General features: G+C 40.1%; 2 protein-coding genes across 4 annotated transcripts in view; one reads left to right on the top strand and one right to left on the bottom strand.

Moving 5' to 3' along the window:
• Positions 1 to 10,130: 10,130 nt before the first annotated feature.
• ric3a (RIC3 acetylcholine receptor chaperone a) lies at positions 10,131 to 13,574 on the top strand. Of its 2 annotated transcripts, none has more exons than XM_079555919.1 (7): positions 10,131 to 10,336; positions 10,771 to 10,979; positions 11,055 to 11,127; positions 11,276 to 11,372; positions 11,524 to 11,675; positions 11,993 to 12,226; positions 12,957 to 13,574. In XM_079555919.1, the coding sequence occupies exons 1-7, from the start codon at positions 10,219 to 10,221 to the stop codon at positions 13,505 to 13,507; spliced, it is 1,434 nt and encodes a 477-aa protein (XP_079412045.1). In that variant the 5' UTR covers positions 10,131 to 10,218; the 3' UTR covers positions 13,508 to 13,574. The 2 variants fall into 2 exon arrangements, with proteins under 2 accessions (XP_079412045.1, XP_079412044.1); XM_079555918.1 differs by having other exon boundaries at positions 10,132 to 10,336; positions 10,768 to 10,979.
• Positions 13,575 to 13,864: 290 nt separating this feature from the next.
• Positions 13,865 to 22,273, bottom strand: part of tub (TUB bipartite transcription factor) — a 29,887-nt gene continuing 21,478 nt past the window's right edge. For both annotated transcript variants that reach the window (XM_079555950.1, XM_079555951.1), the window contains exons 5-12: positions 21,004 to 21,156; positions 19,125 to 19,246; positions 18,294 to 18,485; positions 18,048 to 18,160; positions 16,715 to 16,829; positions 15,939 to 16,037; positions 15,678 to 15,849; positions 13,865 to 15,370 (exon numbers count right to left, since the gene is read on the bottom strand). In XM_079555950.1, the coding sequence (XP_079412076.1) occupies positions 15,237 to 15,370; positions 15,678 to 15,849; positions 15,939 to 16,037; positions 16,715 to 16,829; positions 18,048 to 18,160; positions 18,294 to 18,485; positions 19,125 to 19,246; positions 21,004 to 21,156 (1,100 nt within the window). In that variant the 3' untranslated portion in view covers positions 13,865 to 15,236. The remainder of the gene's footprint in view (positions 15,371 to 15,677; positions 15,850 to 15,938; positions 16,038 to 16,714; positions 16,830 to 18,047; positions 18,161 to 18,293; positions 18,486 to 19,124; positions 19,247 to 21,003; positions 21,157 to 22,273) is intronic.

The following is a 22,273-nucleotide window of genomic DNA, read 5'->3' as shown; positions in this document are numbered from 1 at the left end:
TCACCTTCACTGTTTGGGTCCATGAGGAGAGGCTAAATGCTAACAACATGCTCGGTGTTTTTGCGTGACTGAGCGCACGCGTAAAGACCAGACAGGTACGCATCAACTCGTCTAACCTCAGGTAAGAACATAATTCTGTATGCAAAAACGCTGGTCTGTTAATCTTTGTAATGGTCAAGAGGGAGGTGTAGAGCTAATTTCTTGTTCCACGTATCCCTTGGGCCTTTTATATATACTCCGGGTAAGTGCCCCCGTCTCGAGGGTGCTACTGATTAATTAGAAGATCATCACATAAATCTCATATTTATAAGTAAAAAGAACATAGTGTGCTCAAAATAATGTGAAAATACCAACAAATTCAGTACTGTTCATGTATATTGAGAGACCATTTCATGGGCCAAAAACATCACAAATCTAACTGGAAATACAATTTTAAGTAGCTTTGTTTTGAAAATAATATTAGGTTGCACTTTGTACACTTGATACATTGTACCTACCAAATTTAGTACAATGTAATGTGACCTTTGAGTAGGGTCTTTGGTCTTATTACATTATGTTCCTCCAAACTAATAATGCACATTATTCCATTGTCTATATAACCCAAAGGTACAACTTATTACACATTGTTACAGTGCACATTACATTGGACTAAATTTGGTAGGTACAATGTATCAAGGGTAGTGTAAAATAAAGTTTCACCATACCCTTGGTTGGGATACACTGGTCTGACATTAACATAAAGCATTTTGTTTAATAATAACTTTTGATGGACATTTCAAGCATAGTCAATTAACCTTCTATAACTGTTCTCGGTTGTTGTCTCTTTATTTTTCTAAAATTTTTGAAAACTTGCAGCAGAACACTTAACCCATATAAAGAAAAAAACACAAAATGTGTGAAAACATAAAATCACAACCAAGGTATTTTTTGATAAAGCCAGGTCTAAACATTAGGATCCAGGATCGAATGGAAATCACTTCTCTGTTCTTACATCGCACTTTATTTCTAGTGTTAAACTGGATGCCTGCGGCACTGCAATGAGGCACGGCTCCTCTCTTGTACAACATGAAAGGTTGTGACTACTGTATTAATATCACAGTGTCATTTATTGCATGTAATTAAAAGTATATTGTATGGTCCAATTAAGCTGTCATTGCAGCTGCTTCATTATAATAAGAGTATGAAAGCAACAGCCAATTTATTCATTTTACTGCCTCAAATCATCATGATGCTTTACTCCCATCATATGGATAGTTTCCCTTAATCTCAGACATAATAACCCAAACAGACAAACAGCAGTGGGGTGATGGATGCTGGGACCAGGTTGGGGCTGTGTGCAGATGTTGTGAACTGGCCAGGATCTCATCCGTCTCTGCACTTTCTATGCTCCTCCAAGATTCACATTCCTCAGAGCATACGGTGCGGTCCTATCACCGGAGAGCAGGCCGAGACTAACTCACCCATGCGTGCACAATTGGGGAGGAAATGACTGTGTCAAAGTCAATTGTAAAGCCAGGTTTAATTAATGTAGGTGTGATGAAAGCTAACTTGTCATAATGGGTTAATTTTGGCCCGATGACAGTGATGTCTCTGTAGAACTGAATATCGAAAGCAATTCGCTAAAATAAACTTTAAACTTAATACGAATAATAAACTACCAAGAGGCTTTTACAAATGTACTTTTCTTTGGGGAAATATCACATATTATAAAGTTTATGTGATATTTTGCATTTTTAAAAGGCCTTACCGTACTACCGGGTTTTCAAAGTACTACACACACAAAATAAATAGAAATAGAAATAATGACTTATTTTACCTCAATGACTGTACATATCTACTTCTGTAGTAGTAAGCAGCAATAATTGAGAACATATTTTGAATCCTGTTTCGCATTTCAGAAACAGACTTAGCAGCCACTATAAATATGTTGTACTATCAGCAGCTTTCAACAGAAATTGAAGATAGCTGTCCAAAGACCATAATGTATCTGATCTTCTGTCTTTTACTTTAACAGTATATAACTTTGTATTTATCATGCTTGTCTTTGTTGTGAGCGCTTTTCCCTTAAAAATAAAAATCGGCTTAGAGTTTTGTCTCTCCTGAGTTTCTGGAAAGATAAAGTGGTTGCCTTTGTTCTTAACTTCTGCTTTATTGACACTTTTCCACCTGCAAGGAAGATTATTTGAAATGATATGGTGTCTCAGTTCACCCATGTGAAGACATAACATGAATGAGTGGAATGTTTCACTGAAGAAAGCAGCTTACTGTCTTGTAAACAAATACTAGGTGATGATTTTTCAGGATCCAGAGAATATATTGTTATTTGTTTATTCTGTTCATTTATTTATTGGTCGATAATGTAGTAAACTGTATCTAATGACCTGACTCAATCATTGAAAAAGCTTTGTTTGTTCTGTGGGCATTTTAAAATCATCGGAACACACATACAACACAACAAGATACAAAGTGCGGAGATATGTTAAGTTCCCTGTTTTGGCCGGGAAACAATCGTATTGTTTCGCGTATTGTTTCCCCAGTTTGGACTCGTTTTTGAATGGTTTAGAACAGGTTTGGACTGGTCTAGACCGGATTTGGACAGGTCTAGGTCGTATTTGGACTGGTTTAGAGCCGTTAGGACTGGTTTAGAGCTGGTTTGGACTGGTCTAGACCTGGTTTGGACTGATCTAGACCTGGTTTGGACTGGTTTAGAGCGGGTTTGGACTGGTTTAGAGCAGGTTTGGACTAGTTTAGAGCCGGTTTGGACTGGTTTAGAGCAGGTCTGGACTGGTCTAGACATGGTTTGGAATTATGGTTTGGACTGGTTTAGAGTAGGTTTAGACTGGTTTAGACCGGGTTTGGACTGATGGTTTGGACTGGTTTAGAGCAGGTCTGGACTGGTCTAGACATGGTTTGGACTGATGGTTTGGACTGGTTTAGAGCCGGTTTGGACTGGTCTAGACATGGTTTGGACTGATGGTTTGGACTGGTTTAGACCAGGTTTGGACTGGTTTAGAGCCGGTTTGGACTGGTTTAGAGCCAGTTTGGACTGGTTTAGAGCAGGTTTGGACTGGTCTAGACATGGTTTGGACTTATGGTTTGGACTGGTTAAGAGCAGGTTTAGACTGGTTTAGAGCAGGTTTGGACTGGTTTAGAGCCGGTTTGGACTGGTTTAGAGCAGGTCTGGACTGGTCTAGACATGGTTTGGACTGGTGGTTTGGACTGGTTTAGAGCAGGTTTGGACTGGTGGTTTGGACTGGTTTAGAGCAGGTTTAGACTGGTCTAGACCGGGTTTGGACTAGTTTAGATCCGGTTTGGACTGGTTTAGTCAGTAAGATATACAGTTATAAAGTGCTGACATGTGCGATCTGATCATCATTTGTCCAAAACTCAGGAGCTGACTCGTCCTTATGACAGTCATTAACTTCATTGCTTTGCAGGGTTTAAAAGCTGGACAGCCCAGGGCACAAGGGTCCCCTCTGGATACTGCTGGAAGTCGGAGTCTCATTGAAAATTTCATTTCTTTGTGTGTTAAACAACTGGAACAGACATCATTTAGAAAGGAGTGATGCTGTTCTTTGACTCCATAGTGAGAGGTGACCCCAAGTCTCTTGGTCAGACGTTGCCGCTCATGCAGGTGTCTTACAAAATTCCTGCAGCCGTTACTCCAACCCCAATTCTCACTTTCGTTTTAGCTCCACTCCCATCAAACAGGCCAATCCTATTGATCCTTGCAACCTTTCCAAAATATCCCACCTCTACCCTGGCCCAGGTGAAAACATACCAAGTGCGAGAAGCTGTGTCCAACTGAGAGCAATTGGGATTTTGAGGAAGTTAAATACCTCTCAAGCACAAATTCGCGCATGGACAGCAGAGAGGGGATTGTGTCCTCAGACCCCCTCACAGGCTCACCTGATCACTGGGTCAGCAGCATCACACCGCTGCTCCATTTTGGACATTTTGCGCTGCCTTTCCCCATCAGACACAGAGGGGCTCAGCTTTCTCATTTACTTCAAACACTGCCGTCAACAGTTTTGGCTGCTCCCCTCGACTCGGACACGATAAAAGGGTCATGTTTGGAGGACGAAAGGGCAGAGTGGAGGGGAGAGTGGAGTGGACACTGCTTCAGAGTGATTGTTTGGAGAAGTAAAAATTATGGATCTTTATAAAGTACAGAACATGTACTCCTACGAAGCAATACTATGAGAAAAAAGAGGAGCAAAGATTTGAATTATCTTACAGTTGTTTATCAATTAGTCACTTCCTTTTTTGCCATCTGAGTTGTACAAGCAAATCATATCTTTTCTGGATTCCTATTATTTTAGGTCCTATTTCATGTGTTAAAAAGGAGTTAAAGCCCAAAACAAAACAAACTTAACGTAAAGTTGGTGTTTTATAACCAGGGCAGGGTTTGACAATAACACCCGCCAACTCACCAAACACAAAATCTTTCACTCCCACTTTGGCCAGTTGAGTTAACACATAGATCTGTATACAATAAGAACATAATACACCTATGTATGTCAAGCTCTGTACATACAAAACACCACAAGGTTGCACTGACTGTAAAGCAGTGATAAAAAGGCTAAAATGGCTGCTAGCTGTTAGAAAGACTTTTGTGAAGGCAAAGGAGTTTTCTTCACTTTCTGTAAGGAGAGAACTACTTTATGACATCTGCTAGTGCAAGATATTGAGATGGAGACTATGCAAGAGAACATGCACAAATTAAGCTGAACACAATGCCTATGACTACATTCAATAATAGCACAGGGCCTGCTGCAAGTTTGTTTTATGCTCACACAATAGCCAGGTCAACGACTGGCCCCTTGGAGGCGTTGTACACTAAACTGTGTTGCTCATAATAAACCTTGTCTTTTGTTTTCAGGTCTAGATGACACTCTAGTTAACAACCTTGCCCTCTGCCTGTGTTCTATTCAAAACCTGTGTAAAAATCTGCAAGAGCAATGGAGAGGTATTTGAGACCTATTGCCTCTACAAAAAGAGCGGCATGTTTACAAGAATAGGACAAGCACATTACATAGAAACAATGGTGCTCTGCTTCCAATCCCACTCTCTTTCACTCACTCTCCCGCCCCCTCAGGGTAAGCAGACCTTCCTTGGTGTTCAAAGATTATCTGTTAATCCAAAATGTGCAGGAGCATGAGATGACAGCAGAGAGACCAATACTCACGGGGGAGGGACCAGTGGCGCCATGGCTTTATTTGTTTGTTGGCTTTCATATTAATCCATTTGAACATGCTCTTTCTGGCCATGTGCGTAAATGTTCCAGAGGCATTAAATGGAAGATGAAATTTTCAATGGCTCGCATGTAAAAGTATTAATTGTAAAGACCATTATTTGGTGTCCATGAGGCTGAATCAGCTTAGCCACTCCAGTCGCCCATTTGCATACAAAATGCTTTATTTTGGCAATCAATGAAAGTGCTCAACTGTATGTGTGGCTTATCACATGCTTGCAGGAAATGGATTCCTTCGCCATCTCGTTAAATTCTGTTGATGCAGAACAATTTGAAACATGGCACAGGCAGCAATGACATTTAAAGATGCCTCGGCTTAATTATATTTTGCAAACATTTGGCTGTTTGTCCTCTGGGATAAAGTGCCTCCACTACAAAGTTAACTTGTTAATAATTCAAAATGAATCTCTCTTTTTGTAGAGCACCAATCATTATCTCCTATTAGTGCTGGTTAAGGGCGTTCAAGGTGCTTCTCGCACACAAGAGACATGCATCTATTTAATATTGAAAAGAGCATATGCGGTGCCCAGCATAACACCGCGGCATCCAGGCCACTTCAACTCAAGTGTAAAAGATGGCACCAATTTAGCATTTGCAGAATTTTTTATGCAGATCATAACTACTCTTGATTCTTGTTTATTTTTCTTGTATTTTCTTGTTTATATTATATTTAATCCTGGAGTTTTGATTGGTCAAACAAAAGTTCACAATTAGAAGAGCACTTTGTATACGATGAATTCAAAGTTGATGAGAGCATAATGATGTAGTGTTTTTGTGTGACTGTGATACGGCTTATTCAATACTAAACGTTATTCTTTATTAAAATAGAGCGTGGTTGCATTTGGAAAGAACAAATGCTAATACTGTGTTTTAATGATTTTCCGTGTCTTGTGAACATCAAAGAAATGCAATATCTTTTAAGTTGTTTTTGATGATGCAAGGGGTTATATAAATAGATGCATTTATTATTATAAAACTATTTTTACTCACAGCAATTAAAAACACTGTGTTTGCTGCATTTAACTCAGTAGAGCTTTTGTTTATTCTTAGCTGTCTCACCGGCTTCAGATTTATAACATTGCCCTTCGTTGAGTCCAGGTATACAGGCTCATCAAACCCCCCCAAAAAAGAAAAAGAAATGAACCCTTCTCAAAACATATAGATATAGTCATGCATTGATTTAATATAGCGCCGTGAGGCCTTGCACCTGCACTCGACATGCAATTTGGAAATAAATTGACTGATTTAGATAGAGGCATGGAGAGGAGGAGGAGTGGGCAAAATGTGAAAACACAATCCGCCATTGAATAAGGTGACATTGCACAACAAATCACTTACATGAATGGAGAAACAACGTGATTTCTATGTCTAAGAAGGTAATTCTGTTGGTGAGTGATACAGTAATTGCATGTATATATATATCTACTACTCTACTAGTTTAAAAATAAATGTATTTTAATCTGTTTTTTTTTTCTATATTTGTGTTTACTAAACCACTGAGTACTCCGCTACTACTTTATGTGCTAGCTGTATGTGAGAACGTGGTTTCGCTGCACCCAGGTCTGTTGTGTTTTAATTGAGCCCAATGAGGAATAATTAAGTAATTAAAGGCTTGATAAGAGCCCTAGTAAACAGATAAAAAAGCAGTGTGTGTATCAACAATACGGTCCCATGCATTGGACTGGATAAACCTCTGGAACAGCATTACGAAAAAAGGCAACAAAGCATCAAAGTCTGTAGCTAAAATGGTCCAGCCTATCCCAAAAGAGCTTGTGGGCTGTGAACATGCCCATGGTCACATTTAAATGTAATACTTCCCAGCTGGATTTTGGGGGAATGGGAGGGCATTGTGATATTTTCAACACCACACTGACATTCGCGGCTTTTATTTTTTGGAGTAATTGCACAGCTTGATGTGTGTACTCTGAGGTTTCCATGAGAACGATGAAAAGTCAAATTTCGGCAATGCTGCAATTATGAGTGGAATATGGAAATACATTGTGCGCCGGTTCACAGTTCAGTTGAGAGGAATAATAGGGAACATGGGTAAAAAGTGAAAAGGCCAATTCCAAACTCAACTGTCTATAAAACACAACAATGCCAAATGAAAAGCTCATTCTTAAGATTATAGTGTATCAGAATAGACCTTTCAGAGTTTGGGTGCGCTCCAAACACAGGCGCCAAGAGTGGGGCGGTCCATTACATGTTTCCTATGCAGAATTCAGATTAACTGCCAAAAATGCTTATTATGCATTTTAAGAATGTAAATTCGAGGTTTTGTCAATCGATCTCCTTAAAGTGAAATATGGTGGTGCAGCGGTTAGTGCTCGTGCTTCACAGCAAGATGGTCCCGGGTTTGATCCCCGGACAGGGCCTCTCTGTGTTTGCATGTTCCCCCCCTGTCCGCTTCCTGCGGGTACTCCAGTTTCCCCTACCACTAAAAAACATGCACAATAGGCCAGGATGAGTGAGAGTGTGTTTGAGCGTGCGAGTGTGAGACAACGGATGGAAATTAGCACAATGCTACAATCTAGGGTGGCATGTTTACATGCATGATATGTTCATTAACATGCACTGTCCCGATCAGATAAGTGCATAGCTTTCTTATTTTGAACAGAAATCTCCAGTTCCCTTTACCTAACTGAAGAAGAAGAAGAAGAAGAAGATCTTTATTTATATAGCGCCTTTCACAGACATATAGTCACAAAGCGCTTTACATGAGACAGTTGTACATTCACTCCATACTCGGTGGTGGAAAGCTACATTTGTAGCTTCAGTTTCCCCTGGGGGAGACTGTCAGAGGCGCTTTCGCGACCACACACGTCTGCGCCAACAGACCCTCTGACCACCACCATTCACTCACACACATCATTCATCCTGGCCTATTGTGCATGTTTTTAGTGGTAGGGGAAACCGGAGTGCCCGGAGGAAACCTACGCAGACACGGGGAGAACATGCAAACTCCACACAGAAAGGCCCCGTCCCCGGTGGGAATCGAACCCGGAACTTACCTGGACAATGATGGGCCTAATCTAACTATAGCTATTATTTTTAATGTTTTGTTTTTATCTTGTTTTAGTGGTGTTGAAGTGTATGGGGAAAAAAATTGCTTAACTTGCTGAACTTTGAACTTGTGTAAAACGTGTTGTTTGATTGGAATTTCAATAAATATGCTTCGTCAAGGATCATTCACTTATTGTCTCCGAATTTGACATTTTTAAATTGACTTCACATAACAACATCACGAGACATTTTTTTGACTAATCTTGCCGTTCCATGGTGCTTTATTCAACAACATACAGAGGCTATTATCATCGTTAGCATCATGCGCTGTTTGGCACTGATAATCGATAATCCATTCATGCAGAAACACACACATGAATATTTGTTTCCTGGGATTAAGAGCTTACAGACAGTGTGTGGTGTGGCCAGCATTGTTCACACACATCAATTCGGGGCTAACTGAAAATAAATTGTTAAATGATGTTGTAGATTTACTCTAAAACCACTGGTCGTTCACAATATTCATCAGTCTTTATGGATAATTTATTCTACTGGTTTAATACCTAAGATGAACTTTGTTGTAATTGTAAATGTACAAATGAAAAGAGATGGCAAGCAAGTGACTGTGCAGAACCCAATCAACCTGACAGCCATGTTTTGGCTGTGTGGGGGGTAACGCTGGCACAAGGAGTCTAAAAAAAAAAATAGAAAAATGATGCAGTCATTGAACCCATAGCATTCATGCTTCTTGACAATCTTGGAAACAAGCTTTTATCAGACATATGTAGTTTAAACCTGTGCTGTTCTGCATTATTGCTCTAGAATCCATCTTGTCAATTGTACAAAGCCTTTAAAACATATAACACTTGCTGATAAAAGTAGGGATATTAACTGTTCATAGTTGATTAAAAATGGTACACTTTTGGGGACAATCTGCAATGAATTGAAACAACCCACTCCGATATGTGGTTTATATTGAGAGCTGCATATGACTATAGGTCCTCTTGAATTATTTACTCTGAGAACCTCGCTGCGCACTTCTCACAGGCTCTCATTGATCAGTGCTGTAGCAAGCTGCTGATAGGTATTCAGAGAAAGACCCATGTGGGAGGGCTCTCCTCTGTCACACTCTCTAACGCTAATAAGTCCCAGTGGTCCCACCTTCCTGACCTTTGTTGGTTCAGGCTTTTATCTGCCACCGTGAACGCAGGCTGAGTGACCTCCCATCACCTTGGCCTTACTCTTTTTCAGAACAAAAGAACCACATGCAAGCACTGTCTATTGAATACAAGTGTTAGGATAATCACAGTAATAATAATAACAATTCAATGCAGTGGCTAATGCTTGGTTGTTGTGATATGTATGGGGTAAAGCGTAACAAGAAAGATTACTATATAAGATCTCCCTAAGCAATTGCTTCACTTAATTAGGCCATGAGCTGAGTTCAGAGTGAATGTGTGAATAAAGTGTCCAATTCATGACCATCTCTTTTTGTAAATGAGCTTGCAGTGCCATCTGCTGTTCTGCTGCTGACATTACAGATTGAGGGATAATACAAAGATTAGAGGGCAGGCACGTTGCATTTAAGTAAACATTGTAATTTGGCGACATGATGTCTTTTCTCTCTGTGTCTCTCATATGTTTGAATTAAATTACTAAGTATTCTGAAAATGGTTGAATTTACGTGTTATTAATAGCTAAGCCTAAGTAAGAGTTTGAGAATTAATATTAGTCTATGTGTTCTTTGCTATACATCAATAGTTGTCAAATAAATACAATACTACATTAAGTCTGTGTCTTCTAGGTCTTTCATTTTTAGTCTTTGAAAAGCGAAAGGTTGTTTTCTGAACTCTTCACGAACGCAAACGCATCATTTTTAATCTGGATTAATCTGATAAAACGTCGCCGCAAACACATCTGCGTCGCACTAGCTGCACTGTTCCCGTTAACCTATAGTCAAAATGTCCATCACGACGTGCCAAAAGGTCACTCTGATCTCCTGCTCCGTGCTGTGTGTGTCCCTGTTCCTGCCCAGGATGCTGCTGCCCAGAGCCAAGCAGGACGCGGTTCAGCCGGAGGGTAAGGCACATAGTGGCACCGTCCGTCAGCTCTCAGACGGATCTGTTTGTTCATATGCTGCCAGATGCTCTATTAGTGCTCAAGGCCTCGAGGCCGCATTATCGAGTGCGATGTCGTTTTGGAGAGAAAGTGGGAGTTCTCCTCAAAGCAATGTCAAGAGTTTTAAAAATGCATTTGGCGGCCAGCTGCTGTCTGCTTAAATCTAAAATAGCACACGGTTTATTTCACCAGCAATTGTCTGAAAGTGTCAGCAATTGCTTTCTGAAAATCCTCATGAAATGTCCTAGAAAACTATACAATCATGTGTATAGAAGAAGTTGCTTCTACAAATACTCACGTTATTTAGATGGACATGTGTTTGTAGTGCAGTTGAATCCAGAACATCACTGTATATATCATAGTCGACTTGTTTTATGTGCATTGTTTTGTAGTAGGCCCTGGTTTCTACCCTCCCATGAAACACCGGGCTCCCCTGCCCCTGGACTCTGAGCCGTGGGGCCTGGACCCTCTGCACTCTCTCACACCCCACACAGGGACTGTGACCAAGTTCAAGGGCATTGGACGAAAGTACAACCTGATGGCTCAAGTCATTCCCATCTACGGCTTTGGGATCCTCCTCTACATCCTCTACATCATTTACAAAGTACAGCATGTTGAATATATTTACTCACATGTTTTAAATGTATAAGTATATGCTTATACATTTGCTTTTGTTTAGCTAACTTGCAAAGGGAAGCCAGCAAAGTCAGGAGAGACGGCCATGTACAATCCCAAAACAGATTACACTCAATGTAAGTGCATTATAATTTGCCTGGAGCATTTCATCAACAATTCAAAAGTTACTTTTTTTACCTTGATTTGTATTATATATTGTGTGTCTATATAACTGATGCTGCAAATACAAAACTTTAGTGCATGAAACTCGCTATGATTTTGTAGTAAATGAGCATGAGCTGGCCAGGCTCCAGCAGAGACTACTGCAGACTGAGCAGATGATGGAGATGATCGTCTCTGGGAAGAGCAGAAAAGCTGGAAGGTAAAAACATATTTCTATTCCACAGCAGAAACAGATAAGAAATGTTTGTGTTGGGTTCCGCCATTTTGATTTGTTTCCAACAGAAGTTCTGTTCAGTGTTCACAATCCTCATCATCTTCACTCTATTCACTTTATTTCTTCTGCCCTCTAGTCGCCGCAGCAGGAAAAGCAAGCAGTTGAAGAAAGAGGAGAAACTCCTGAGACACTTGAGCCAAATCTCTGAACTGATGCAGGAGGGAAGACTCGATGGGGCATCTCCGGAGATGGAGGCTGAAGAGGTGCCCTATTTTGCAGGCTGGGAAGGTAAACTCAAATATGTCTTATTTGTGTAAAAGTATTTACTGAAGATAAAGTATTCATGACCAAATACATTTTTATCATCACATTGTGAAAGGGAATGTGTCAACTAAGATTCTTGGCTTCATGACTTCATAGTATAATTTCCAAAACAGGTCTTGGTGATGGTCCACTGTAATTTGTGTTCAAGTGTTGTTGACCAGGCATTAGGTCCAAACAAACTGCAGCAGCTCATGTCAACGAAGAAATCAGTTTTGATATATTTCTTTAAATTTAAAAACATGTCCATCAATAATAGAAAGAGATTAATGTGTATATTTTAGGTTACCCAGAGGAGACATACCCAGAGTACGAAGATGAACCGCCTCACAGAACCAGATGCAGACTGGGGCCTCGAGTGGACACTGCAAGTCAGCTCACTGCAGAGGCTCTGGCTGAGAGGATGGAGCAGGAGGAAGAGGAGGTCGGTCCGAGGAAACTAGAGGTGCTTCATGAGGAAGAGGAAGAGGAGGAGGAAGAAGGGGAGGAGGAGGAAGAGGAAGAGGGATCTGACAAAGGTGAGTGAAGATATCTGTGTTTGGACTGTAGGGTTTGTAGAACCTAAATATTTTGTATTTTATACACTGCGTTCCAAATTATTATGCAAATTATATTTTTCTAAGATTTTCTAAATTGTCAACTCAAATTAGAGTTGGCATAATTTTCAAGTCTTTAACTGGTAGAGGATCATTTAAATGTGGTTGAAAAAATCTCCCAGTGATAACAGTATTTTTTTCAAAAATAAATATAGTAAAAAAGGGCCTAAAGGGTCCGACCAGCTCTCTCACCATGATTCTGGCCCAAAACATGACTCCGCCACCTCCTTACTGACGTCACAGCCTTGTTGGGACATTGTGGCCATTCACCAACTATCCACTACTCCATTGATGACTCCAAGCTGGTGAAACTTGGGCTTTTGTCTTCAATCTGCAAAAGCAACAGAGTTGTAATGCATGCTGTTTTGAACAGCCTGGCACTTAAAAGCAGGGGAGGCATAGTACACTGCTTGACCAATAAAAAAAGTCACCACAACAACATATTCATTTTGGAATATGTCTGTGACATCAGGGAAGAAGAAATATATTTTACAGTTTTGGGCACATTGTGCTGCTGAATCTAGACCTGCCCAACTGCAGCAGCGCAGATCTAAACAGTTAGTTAAAACCAGACACCAAGACACATTACGTACTACGCCTTCTTTCTTTAAATGATATTTGTAATGCTTTTATGATCAATACCTACTTTTAGATATGACCCAGGATGAAGAAGAGTTGGATGAAGAAGAATCTGTAGTGGAGGAAGAGGAAGATGAGGGTAGACGTCTGCTCAGTCCTCCGTCGCCGATGTTGGCATCAGAGAAGAAGGAGTATTTAGGGCTGATGGTGAGCAATGAGCTGCGCAGTCACAGTACCTGTAAAAAAATCACCTTCAGCGATCACCGGGACGTCTACCGCTACCCACGCGAGGACACCTACGAGGAAGACGAGGGGCAAGGTCAAGAGGGTGAGCTGGAGGAAGCTGAGGAGGAAGAGGAAAGTGAGGAGGAGACTGAGGAGGAGGAACCTGAGACCGGGCCTGAGCAAGAGGCAGATGAGGATGACCCTTTGATGGAGGCAGAGAGTCTTCTGTTCAGCTGTGATATTGGGGCAAACCCAGAGAGAGATGCGGAGGAGGAGACAGAGGATGCTCTAACAGGAGCAGAGGAGAGTTCTGTCCCAACAGAGGGCCCTGTCCCAGAACAGAGGTCTGAGCAGTGGGCAATCACTGGACTACGAATGCGAAACAGGAGAGACACTTAGACAGCACACTCTGTAACTTCAGCATAATAACAGGATTTAACAGGACATCCAGGCCATACATTTAATATATCAACATGTACAATTTACCTGTTTTAAAATTATATATTATATCAAGTCACTAGAACACACAGTTTAATATACTGCAAAAAGGTGCAACTTCATGCTAACTGAATGCATAAATGAATAGATTTTTTTACAATGCGGATGTAACATCTGAGGAGAAAATAGCTCCACCAAGTGGTCATGTTTGTTTATGCAACTTGAGATCAGATTTATCATTTAGTAAAAATGCACACTATATGTATCTTACTATTTTCACATTTTCAAAGGTCAATAACTGCAACATCATGACCAGGAGTTTTATTTTTGATGATTTCCAAAGGTTTATACCACAACAATAAATAGTACACCAAATGTAAAATGTAAATTTACTGTACATCACAACAAGTGCACTGTAAGAATGAGAATGAAACACCTTTTGGCTCCTGGACACATCTATGAAAAGCCAACTTTACAGCAAATGTATCAAGTGTATGTAAATAGAAATACGGTAGTTAGAAGACAGTCGAGTACAAGAATAGCACATTTGATAAAGATCCCTCATAACCCACAGTACAACAGCGGTATCAGAGATTGTTCTTTGCTTTCATTTAGCATTTTTTAAAGGTCAAAAATACAAAATACTAATATATATTCATCCTTTTAACAGCAGTGAAACTGATATGAAAATGAAACGTGGAATGTATATCTAACTAACATATGCAGATGAAAACAAAAGTTTTTGTGACTTGTGGCAGTAAAATCATGTGTATGATTTGAGTTCTTATAATAAAGACCAAAAAGCCTGAGGGACTCATAAAGCCTTCTGTTGCTAATCCAATTTTCAGCACAATGTAAAGCAATTTAGACATGGACTGGATTGGGTCCACTTTATGTGCACTTTTGGAAGAATTGTCAAATTGCACAGTGCAATTTGACAGTAAAGAGCTACAAGAAAATATCTCCATTAACAGTTGATGCAGATGCAAGAGACCAATTCATGCTCAGCTCATGTTTAACTTTCAAAGCATCACATTAGAATCAGTCTTCAAAGGCACAAAAAACCTATTTACAGCCACATGTGACCCAGCACAGAAAATAAAGTGCACCCTCGTCCGATACATTCACATACATTTAACACAATACTGTCTATGGCACACACTGCAGTGGGACATGCCCTTGCCCTTGTTCAGTTTGAGAGAAACTTTTTCTAATTATGTGCTTGCAGCAAATACTGTATGACTGCGACAAATAAAATCAGAAATTCATAAATACATAAAATAAATATATAGTGCCGTGCATGTTTATTTTCTGTAAAATTGCACTATTTATGTTGAGTGATGTCACATGGCAGACAACATAAGGTCAAAATAAAACATACATGTAAAAAAGTTAGTCTTACACTTGTCTAACTATGCCATGAAGCAACAGTATCGGTTTTGATAATGCCATTACAATACAAAGTAACCACAGTTATAAATGAAAAGATTTTCATTTTGTTTTTGTGCTTGTTCTCCCATCACCCATGCTCACCCGCGGGTCCCCCAAAATTTGCTTTCATCTTCTCCTTGAGGCCCATAACACATTAGGATTACGTGGGTTATGCCAAAGCTTTGGGGCGTTTAAGGGTTGATTTTCTGGAGCCCTTTTAGAGAGGACAGATGGAGCAGCGCAGGAGTCCAGGCTTCAGCTACTCACAGGCCAGCTTACTGTCAAAGCTGGAGAGGGCGATAGCGAATGCTTGCAGGGCGCACATGGGATAGTTATAGTCCATGGTGAAGACGTCCTCTGCCACGCGGCCAAACTGCATCACTATGTAGTCAGCTATTGAGAAAAAAACATGAAAAGAAAATTATATGCATGCCTTTTATTAGATACACAATTTGTGAAATAAAAATATCAATAGGAGAAAAGGTTTTGGGGACATCATCCCATTCACTGGTAAAATAACTAATAGCTATGCACAATATTTTTCCAGTATAGTGGTCTCTGTTAAAAGATATAAAACTGTAAAACATGTATTGTCTGCAGCCATAATTTGTGAAGCAAAGCTGATTACTGTTTCATAAATATGCACAGACTGGTTTGTTTTGGTCTACACTACAGTACACCACTGGGTCAAAATACTGACGGTCGTTGTCGTGGATGATCTGGAAGTTTTTGACGGAGGCCTGGGTGACTCGGCCGTGGAAGTTAAGCACATAGGACTGAGTGTCGTCGTTCCACACTGGTGTCTTATTGTGCAGCTCGATCACACTCTCCGTGTTCTTGTTCTGCCACCGGGCCAGAAGAGACTCATGGTCCTGTGGTAAAAGACAGAATCAGAGCTTCATGCTCTCATGTTTGCGTTCAGATCACACGCTGGTTAATGGAGACGAGACAGGAGGCCTACATTTCGTGGACGGATTGACACTCTCTCATGGTCCATGTTCATACCAGGGATGATGACGCTCATTTTGCGTGGTCCTTTGAAGCCTAAAACATTAGTTTCCTGAAAGGAAGAGATGAAATATCAAATACAGTATAATGTATTCATGCTTCTCCTCTGAAAGGACATTTGCTGAGTAAAACATCCATGGATAAATTACAGACACTTTCCTTTTCACGTTGAAAGACCTGTTGCATATGATGAATTAAATATAGTCCTAATATAAGCAAGTATTGTTCATTATATAATAACTTTATCTAACCACTCATACCACATCTATAGAGACATTCAATAGTTATGTAAAGAGAGAGAGAGAGATGGGACATTCAGCAATAGTGCAATTCATAGTGACCTTCACCCACAAATGAAAGACTGGCAGTTCACTACAGGCAATGCATTTTGCCATTTAGTCTGCTTACCCTGGTGTATGAATGCATGTGTGAACAGGTCAATGGTTCTTTGATGGTACATGTAGAAAAGCTATGTTAATAGGGCCATACCATATGTACAATTTTCTATTTGTTTAAAGACTCTTCTTCTGGACATTTTGTATGTATGTATGTATGTATGTATGTATGTATGTCTGTAAAGTGTCATGTACCCAGTATGTACCTACCTCAGTGGTAGTAGTAGTAACAATGAGACTAGTACTAATCTATTGCAGTGACTGTTAACTGTAGTGTGGGGCATGGTATTAACCATTTTTACCCACGTCAAGCAATTTAGTTGGAGACACTCACGTAACAAATGGCAGCCAGTTCTTGGCGCAGGTTGCTGGCTTCGAGGCTCGTGGTGCTTTTCATGGGGTTCAGACCATTGTCGTAAACTGTAAATTTGGTCCCCATGAGGTTTGATCTGTGCAGAGAAAACAGGAGAAGATTATTAGTGTTGGTGTGCACATATTGCTGGTTTCTACTTATAAAACACTAATTCCACTTGAGGACGATAATGATCAGTCAATGAGCGCCCAAAGAGTAGAACACCACTCTCAGTCCAGACTAAAGACTAAAAATGTATTCAGACTGGCCTTTCTAAATTCTTGTGTTTTTTGATGTAAAGCTCTTTGGTCAACCAAGTGTTTTTGATTGATAATGATGGAAAACGCTCAGCTTAAATAATTTATGGCAATGGGGAACTGTTAACCTAGATTGGCTGCGACACAGATTCAGGAGGAAGACTTTCCATCTCTCACCGTGGTGTACAGTTATATGCAGCTAAAATGGATAATAGCTTTGTTGCCTTAAAGATCTTTGACAAACTACCGGAAACCAAATTACACAAGTCAATATTGTCTGCTACGTACTTATTATTATTTCAAATGATTTTCAGTACAAATACAATAGAACTATTAGACAATGAATAGTTCATTCAAATCCTGATAAAGTCGGCCCATACCTTTTTTTAGGTATGAGCCCTTGAAAATCACTAGATGAAAGGTCAGGATTCATTTAAATTCTGAGCTCCACAGTTGGAGTGGCTGTGTGATTGCAGAGGTCTGAGTGGTGCATTGACCAGTGGTCTGACTGGCTCTGAAGATTAAAGGCTGCGCCCAGTCATATTTGATTAAACTCCCTGGAGTTTCCACGGAGCTGTGGACACAGCCTTGAAGCAGTCTCAGAGGATTAGGTCAGCGCTCACTTCCTATCCCAGCGTGCAAAGTTGCCTTTAAAATTAAAAGGATCCATTCTATGCTATTATTAGTCCTGATGAAGTAGGTTTGATCTCTGAATATTATTAGTTAAATCATACAGCTTACTGCTACCTTACTGCTCAGAGCAAAACAAGATAAAAGAAAAGAGTGAATGTGGATGATAAAGTACACACCACTAAATAATAAATATTAATATGTGAATGTAGGCTCTGTAAATAGTAATGTATTACTATTATTTTGAAATCTAAAGGGATAGTAGTAAAACATAAAGGCCTACTATACAGTGCATAAGAGGTGAGGATGAGAAAAATCTAGACATCTTCTCCACAAAGAGTTTTTCATATTGTTTGTTTTTTCTCTCTTTATGAGAGCCTGTGCAAATGTCTTTTATAGTTTAATCAGTGATGCCAGTGTCGTCTTACCTCAATTTACCAATGAAGCTCTCTCCACCTCGAGACAGATCGGTGGGATCAATGGAAATGAGGTAATTAGAGGTTTTACTCTTTTTTCTCTTGCGGCCAGCCAACAAGAACACCTGCAAGTGAAGTCATCAAGAACAATTAAGTAACAAACCATACTTATTTCACACACATAAATGCATTGAGCATGGTGGTATATGTGGCTTTGTGATGGACAAAAGCCGTATTTTAGACAATCTAGCGCCTCACCTTCTTGCCATCCTCCCGCTCCAGATGCAGGTAGTAAGTGGGGTACATGCCTCGGTCCATGCCCTTCTTGTCTCTGGTGATGCGGCACTTCACCCTGACGCCCTGAGGAGCCGGTCGCAGAGAAAACTCTTCCAGGTCGTCCACATCGATGGAGGGTTCGTTGACTGGCGTAGTTGTCGCGGCGGCCACTTCCTGAGTGCGACAAACACATAAACAGGTAATAAAAATGTCTCAATTACAAACTATACATCCATAAGGTTGTTGTTCTTTGGAATAATAGAGGAGTTATAAAATGTCTTTCAAATAATGACTATATTCATTGAAATAACTGAATATGGTAAGGGAAGGTATACTTTATTGATCCCCGAAGGCAGGCGCTCGGGGACCCATCTCCAGATGTTTTTAGTGGTAGGGGAAAACAGAGTACCCGGAGGAACCCTACGGAGACCCGAATGGCCCTGTCGGTCGTGGATCAAACCCAGGACCTTAACTGTGAAGCACGAGCACTAAGCGCTGTGCCACCATGCCATTTTAAATGCTTTAGCGTTGAAATGAAATCAAATAATATGCTAATGCTTATGTTTCACTGGAGCTAGAAATGTTGGTGAAGCATTTGCTAAAGGGCACAATGACAGTCCTTTATGCAATGATCAAGAATCAAGCTGCCAAACAACAAGCACAACAGTTGCAATAACATATTAGATTTGTTAGAAAACAATAAGTATAGATTTGGTATAATATAGAAAGGAATTAAGAAACATTTACTAAAAAGGTACAAAGTGTTCTCCTTTTTCGAAAGTGATCCATCATGTGCTGTAAATGTCATTGTACCTTGTTGGATTTCTTGCTCGTGGCAGAGCCTGGTCTTGTGTTGCTGTTGAGTTGTGACGAACTGGAGCTAATTTCATCGTCATCATCTTCTTCCTCATCAAAGTTCATACTGCTGGAAATGCCTTCACACACAGACAAATGTGTCAATATAGAATATACACACATACATGTACATGCAAAATTATGCACACGGCAAAACAGAAACACGATGCAACAGGCTGCTGACGAGTAGTCTTAGAGTCCGTTCAATCCATACATTTCATTTTATTGTGTCATCTAATCACATGGTGTGTAGCGCCTGTCATTAGTATAAGATCCACTGACATGCTTCACTGAATGATTAGACCAAGATGGAGTATCTGTGGATTTTAATAATGTTGATCAAATGAATCTTAAATTTGACAAACCGTAAGAAAAGCTTGTTATTTGCATTCTTTGACTTTGACAATTGTGTGACACAGCTAAACTACTGACCTTTTGTTGTGTTTCAATCAATAATCCCCAATATAATACAAACATCACAGTACAAAAAAAACACTAAACAAATCACAAACACAAAAGGGTAAAGGAAAAAAAGAAAATAAAAACAAAAGGAGAAGGAAAAGGAAAAAGCACTATATTAAAAAATGTATTATTAAATTCGATTAAAGGCAATAGGACCTCAGCGTGATGCGGCGTGAGTGCCATCTAGAGGCAGTAGTGGTTAAAATACTTAATTTCATATTGCTGTAAAAGTACAGATATCTTTAGTTTAGTTTAATTTATTTACTTTTTTGGTGTTGCACCATTAACAGAAGGCAGACATTCAAATACATCAAACAAAAAGTGTCCTTTTGCGTTGAAGTCAAGCACTTAACAAAACTGAGCCAAATAAAATGGCCCAGTCAATGGGACAAAATGTTTCCAATTGTGTCTTTTTCCCTTGGCTCCTCCCAAAGACTCTCACGTAAATTCACTTTGCCACTGACCACCTCTGCAGCCCTCACCACAGTAATGCACCCAATAGCAGACCAGACCTGTCAATGGTGCACCTACTCAGCTTTAAATCTTTCCCTACATTGATGCTGGACCTCGGCCACACTGCTCTTTTTTTATTCTTTATAACAGGCATTAGTTGTTCAGTGAATGCAACAATGGGGACCACATCCTTGCATATGTCTCTAATGCAACATTTTGCTCATACCGGCCACCAAAATACATGATGGAGGAGATGGGGTTTTCCAATCCCAAAGTACTGTATGTTTTTTTTATTTTACATAATCCAAATTACACAGACCACATAACCAAACTTCTTTGACCCCTTCATACAAATCCAAATGGTTCATATAATTTTACTTTATAACACGCTTTGTAAATATGTTTGTACCGCCAGTGTCGACTGACAACATCAGGGAGGCTTGGCCTGAGGACCTTATTATACATAACGTGAGAAGCTCTTAAACACATTATTCCAGTAACTCTAGATACAGATTAATTCAATTTAAGGTCATCCATAGACTACAATTTTCCAAGGCTAAATTTGACAAAATGTTTGAATCTGTGTCAGCCGTGCACAACCAAAGCAACGTATTGTTCCTTAGCTCATTTATTTTTTCATTGCCCAGTTTCACTAAAAGTTTGGACGGACATATTTCAGTGGTTCTGTGACACTAAAAAGCTGAGATGGTCCCTGATCCGTGTTGGGTTGTTATACGAATATGAATATGCTTGATGTGAATTATTTAATCATGCTTAAATTCAGAGTGAATAAGCTCTGTAATGGTTCAGCACTACTTCCTCCTATGATGCTACAGATGTCACTGGACTAGACATCTGTAGGACTAAACATACATAAATGCCCTAGACCTGGTGGTGATTGGCAGGTGGGGGCGGGCCGTACCTTTCTTTAGCATCGTCACCCTTAGGTCCTGTTTGCTGTGGGACTGGGTGCAGTTGACCACGGGCGCTGCCTCAGCCTCGTCGGTGGAGAGGTGTCCCACTGTCAGGATCTGGATGTGCCCGTCTTCATGCTGAGAGGACAGGCCATCGATCCCTGCAGCATAGAGGGATCAGACGGCATCGTAGCAGTGAGCACACAAGCAATCCACAGACAGGAAAATGAGCGGGGCAAATAAAAGCAGAATCTCTCCTGGTCTCATTGTGTTAGGGTGGACTCTACGAGCGCTGATGTGCCCTGATGTGCCCTATCGACCCAAAACATGCACAATAGTCTATCCCTCCAGTTTAGCAATCTGGAGATGGGTCCTTGTGTATTTCTCCTACAGGAACAATAAAATATATTGACTGAACCTTATTAATATGGTAAATGGTAAAATTTAAAATAATGCATTGTCTTTAAAGGGACTATACAGAGTTTAAACATGTTAAAATTAAGTATTTTCTTCCCCATGTTCCAACAATGTCCTAAGGTGTAGAATGAGCCCAGACCTGTTCACCATAACTGCCTCTAAAATCCTGCACTGTCACTCAAAAAGGTGTTACTTCGGGTCCGAAGTCCCGTCATGCACGAGCTTAATATAGAAGGTGCAGTTACACGTATGACCTGAGGTGGCAGTAGTGAGTATAAAATGGCTAACTTGCATCTAGCCCCTTTAAAAGTGAAAGTTTTACTGTATTGCTTCAAAATTATATTTTATAATATATTATTAAATACACATTACTTACGACCCAAGGGGCAGTAAGTAGGGTTGGGCCATATCGTATCGTGATTTTTTGATGTCGTTGACATTTTTTATATCGTCGAGACGATTTATGTTACGCTCAGCTCCATCAGAGCAGCATAAACACTGACTGTGCAGGACACAGGGGCAGGTGCTTAAAAAGTCAAATGAATTGGATGTAATAGGATGTAAACTGCTTGAATAGATTATATTTGTGAGGAAATTAGCATGGTACAAAAAAAAAGAATTAAATATCTTTGCAATTATCTTCCAAATAGGCGTAAGGCTGGAATTTTGAAGTCATTTGTCCGTTGGCAATTATATATATACAGTATTTATACTGAAATTAAAAAGAAACTGAATTTTGTCTCATCAAGGCCAAAAGATGGAGGCGATCTCAGTCAATTTGAGCAGCCCAGTGTAATCTGCTGTGATGTGGGCTGTTGAGAATGAGTGGAGAGAAAATCACAGTGAATCACAGTGAAGGAT

Source organism: Gobius niger (assembly GCF_951799975.1).
Source record: "Gobius niger genome assembly, chromosome: 4".
Lineage (NCBI taxonomy): Eukaryota > Metazoa > Chordata > Actinopteri > Gobiiformes > Gobiidae > Gobius > Gobius niger.
This window is presented reverse-complemented; position numbering and strand designations above follow the sequence as displayed.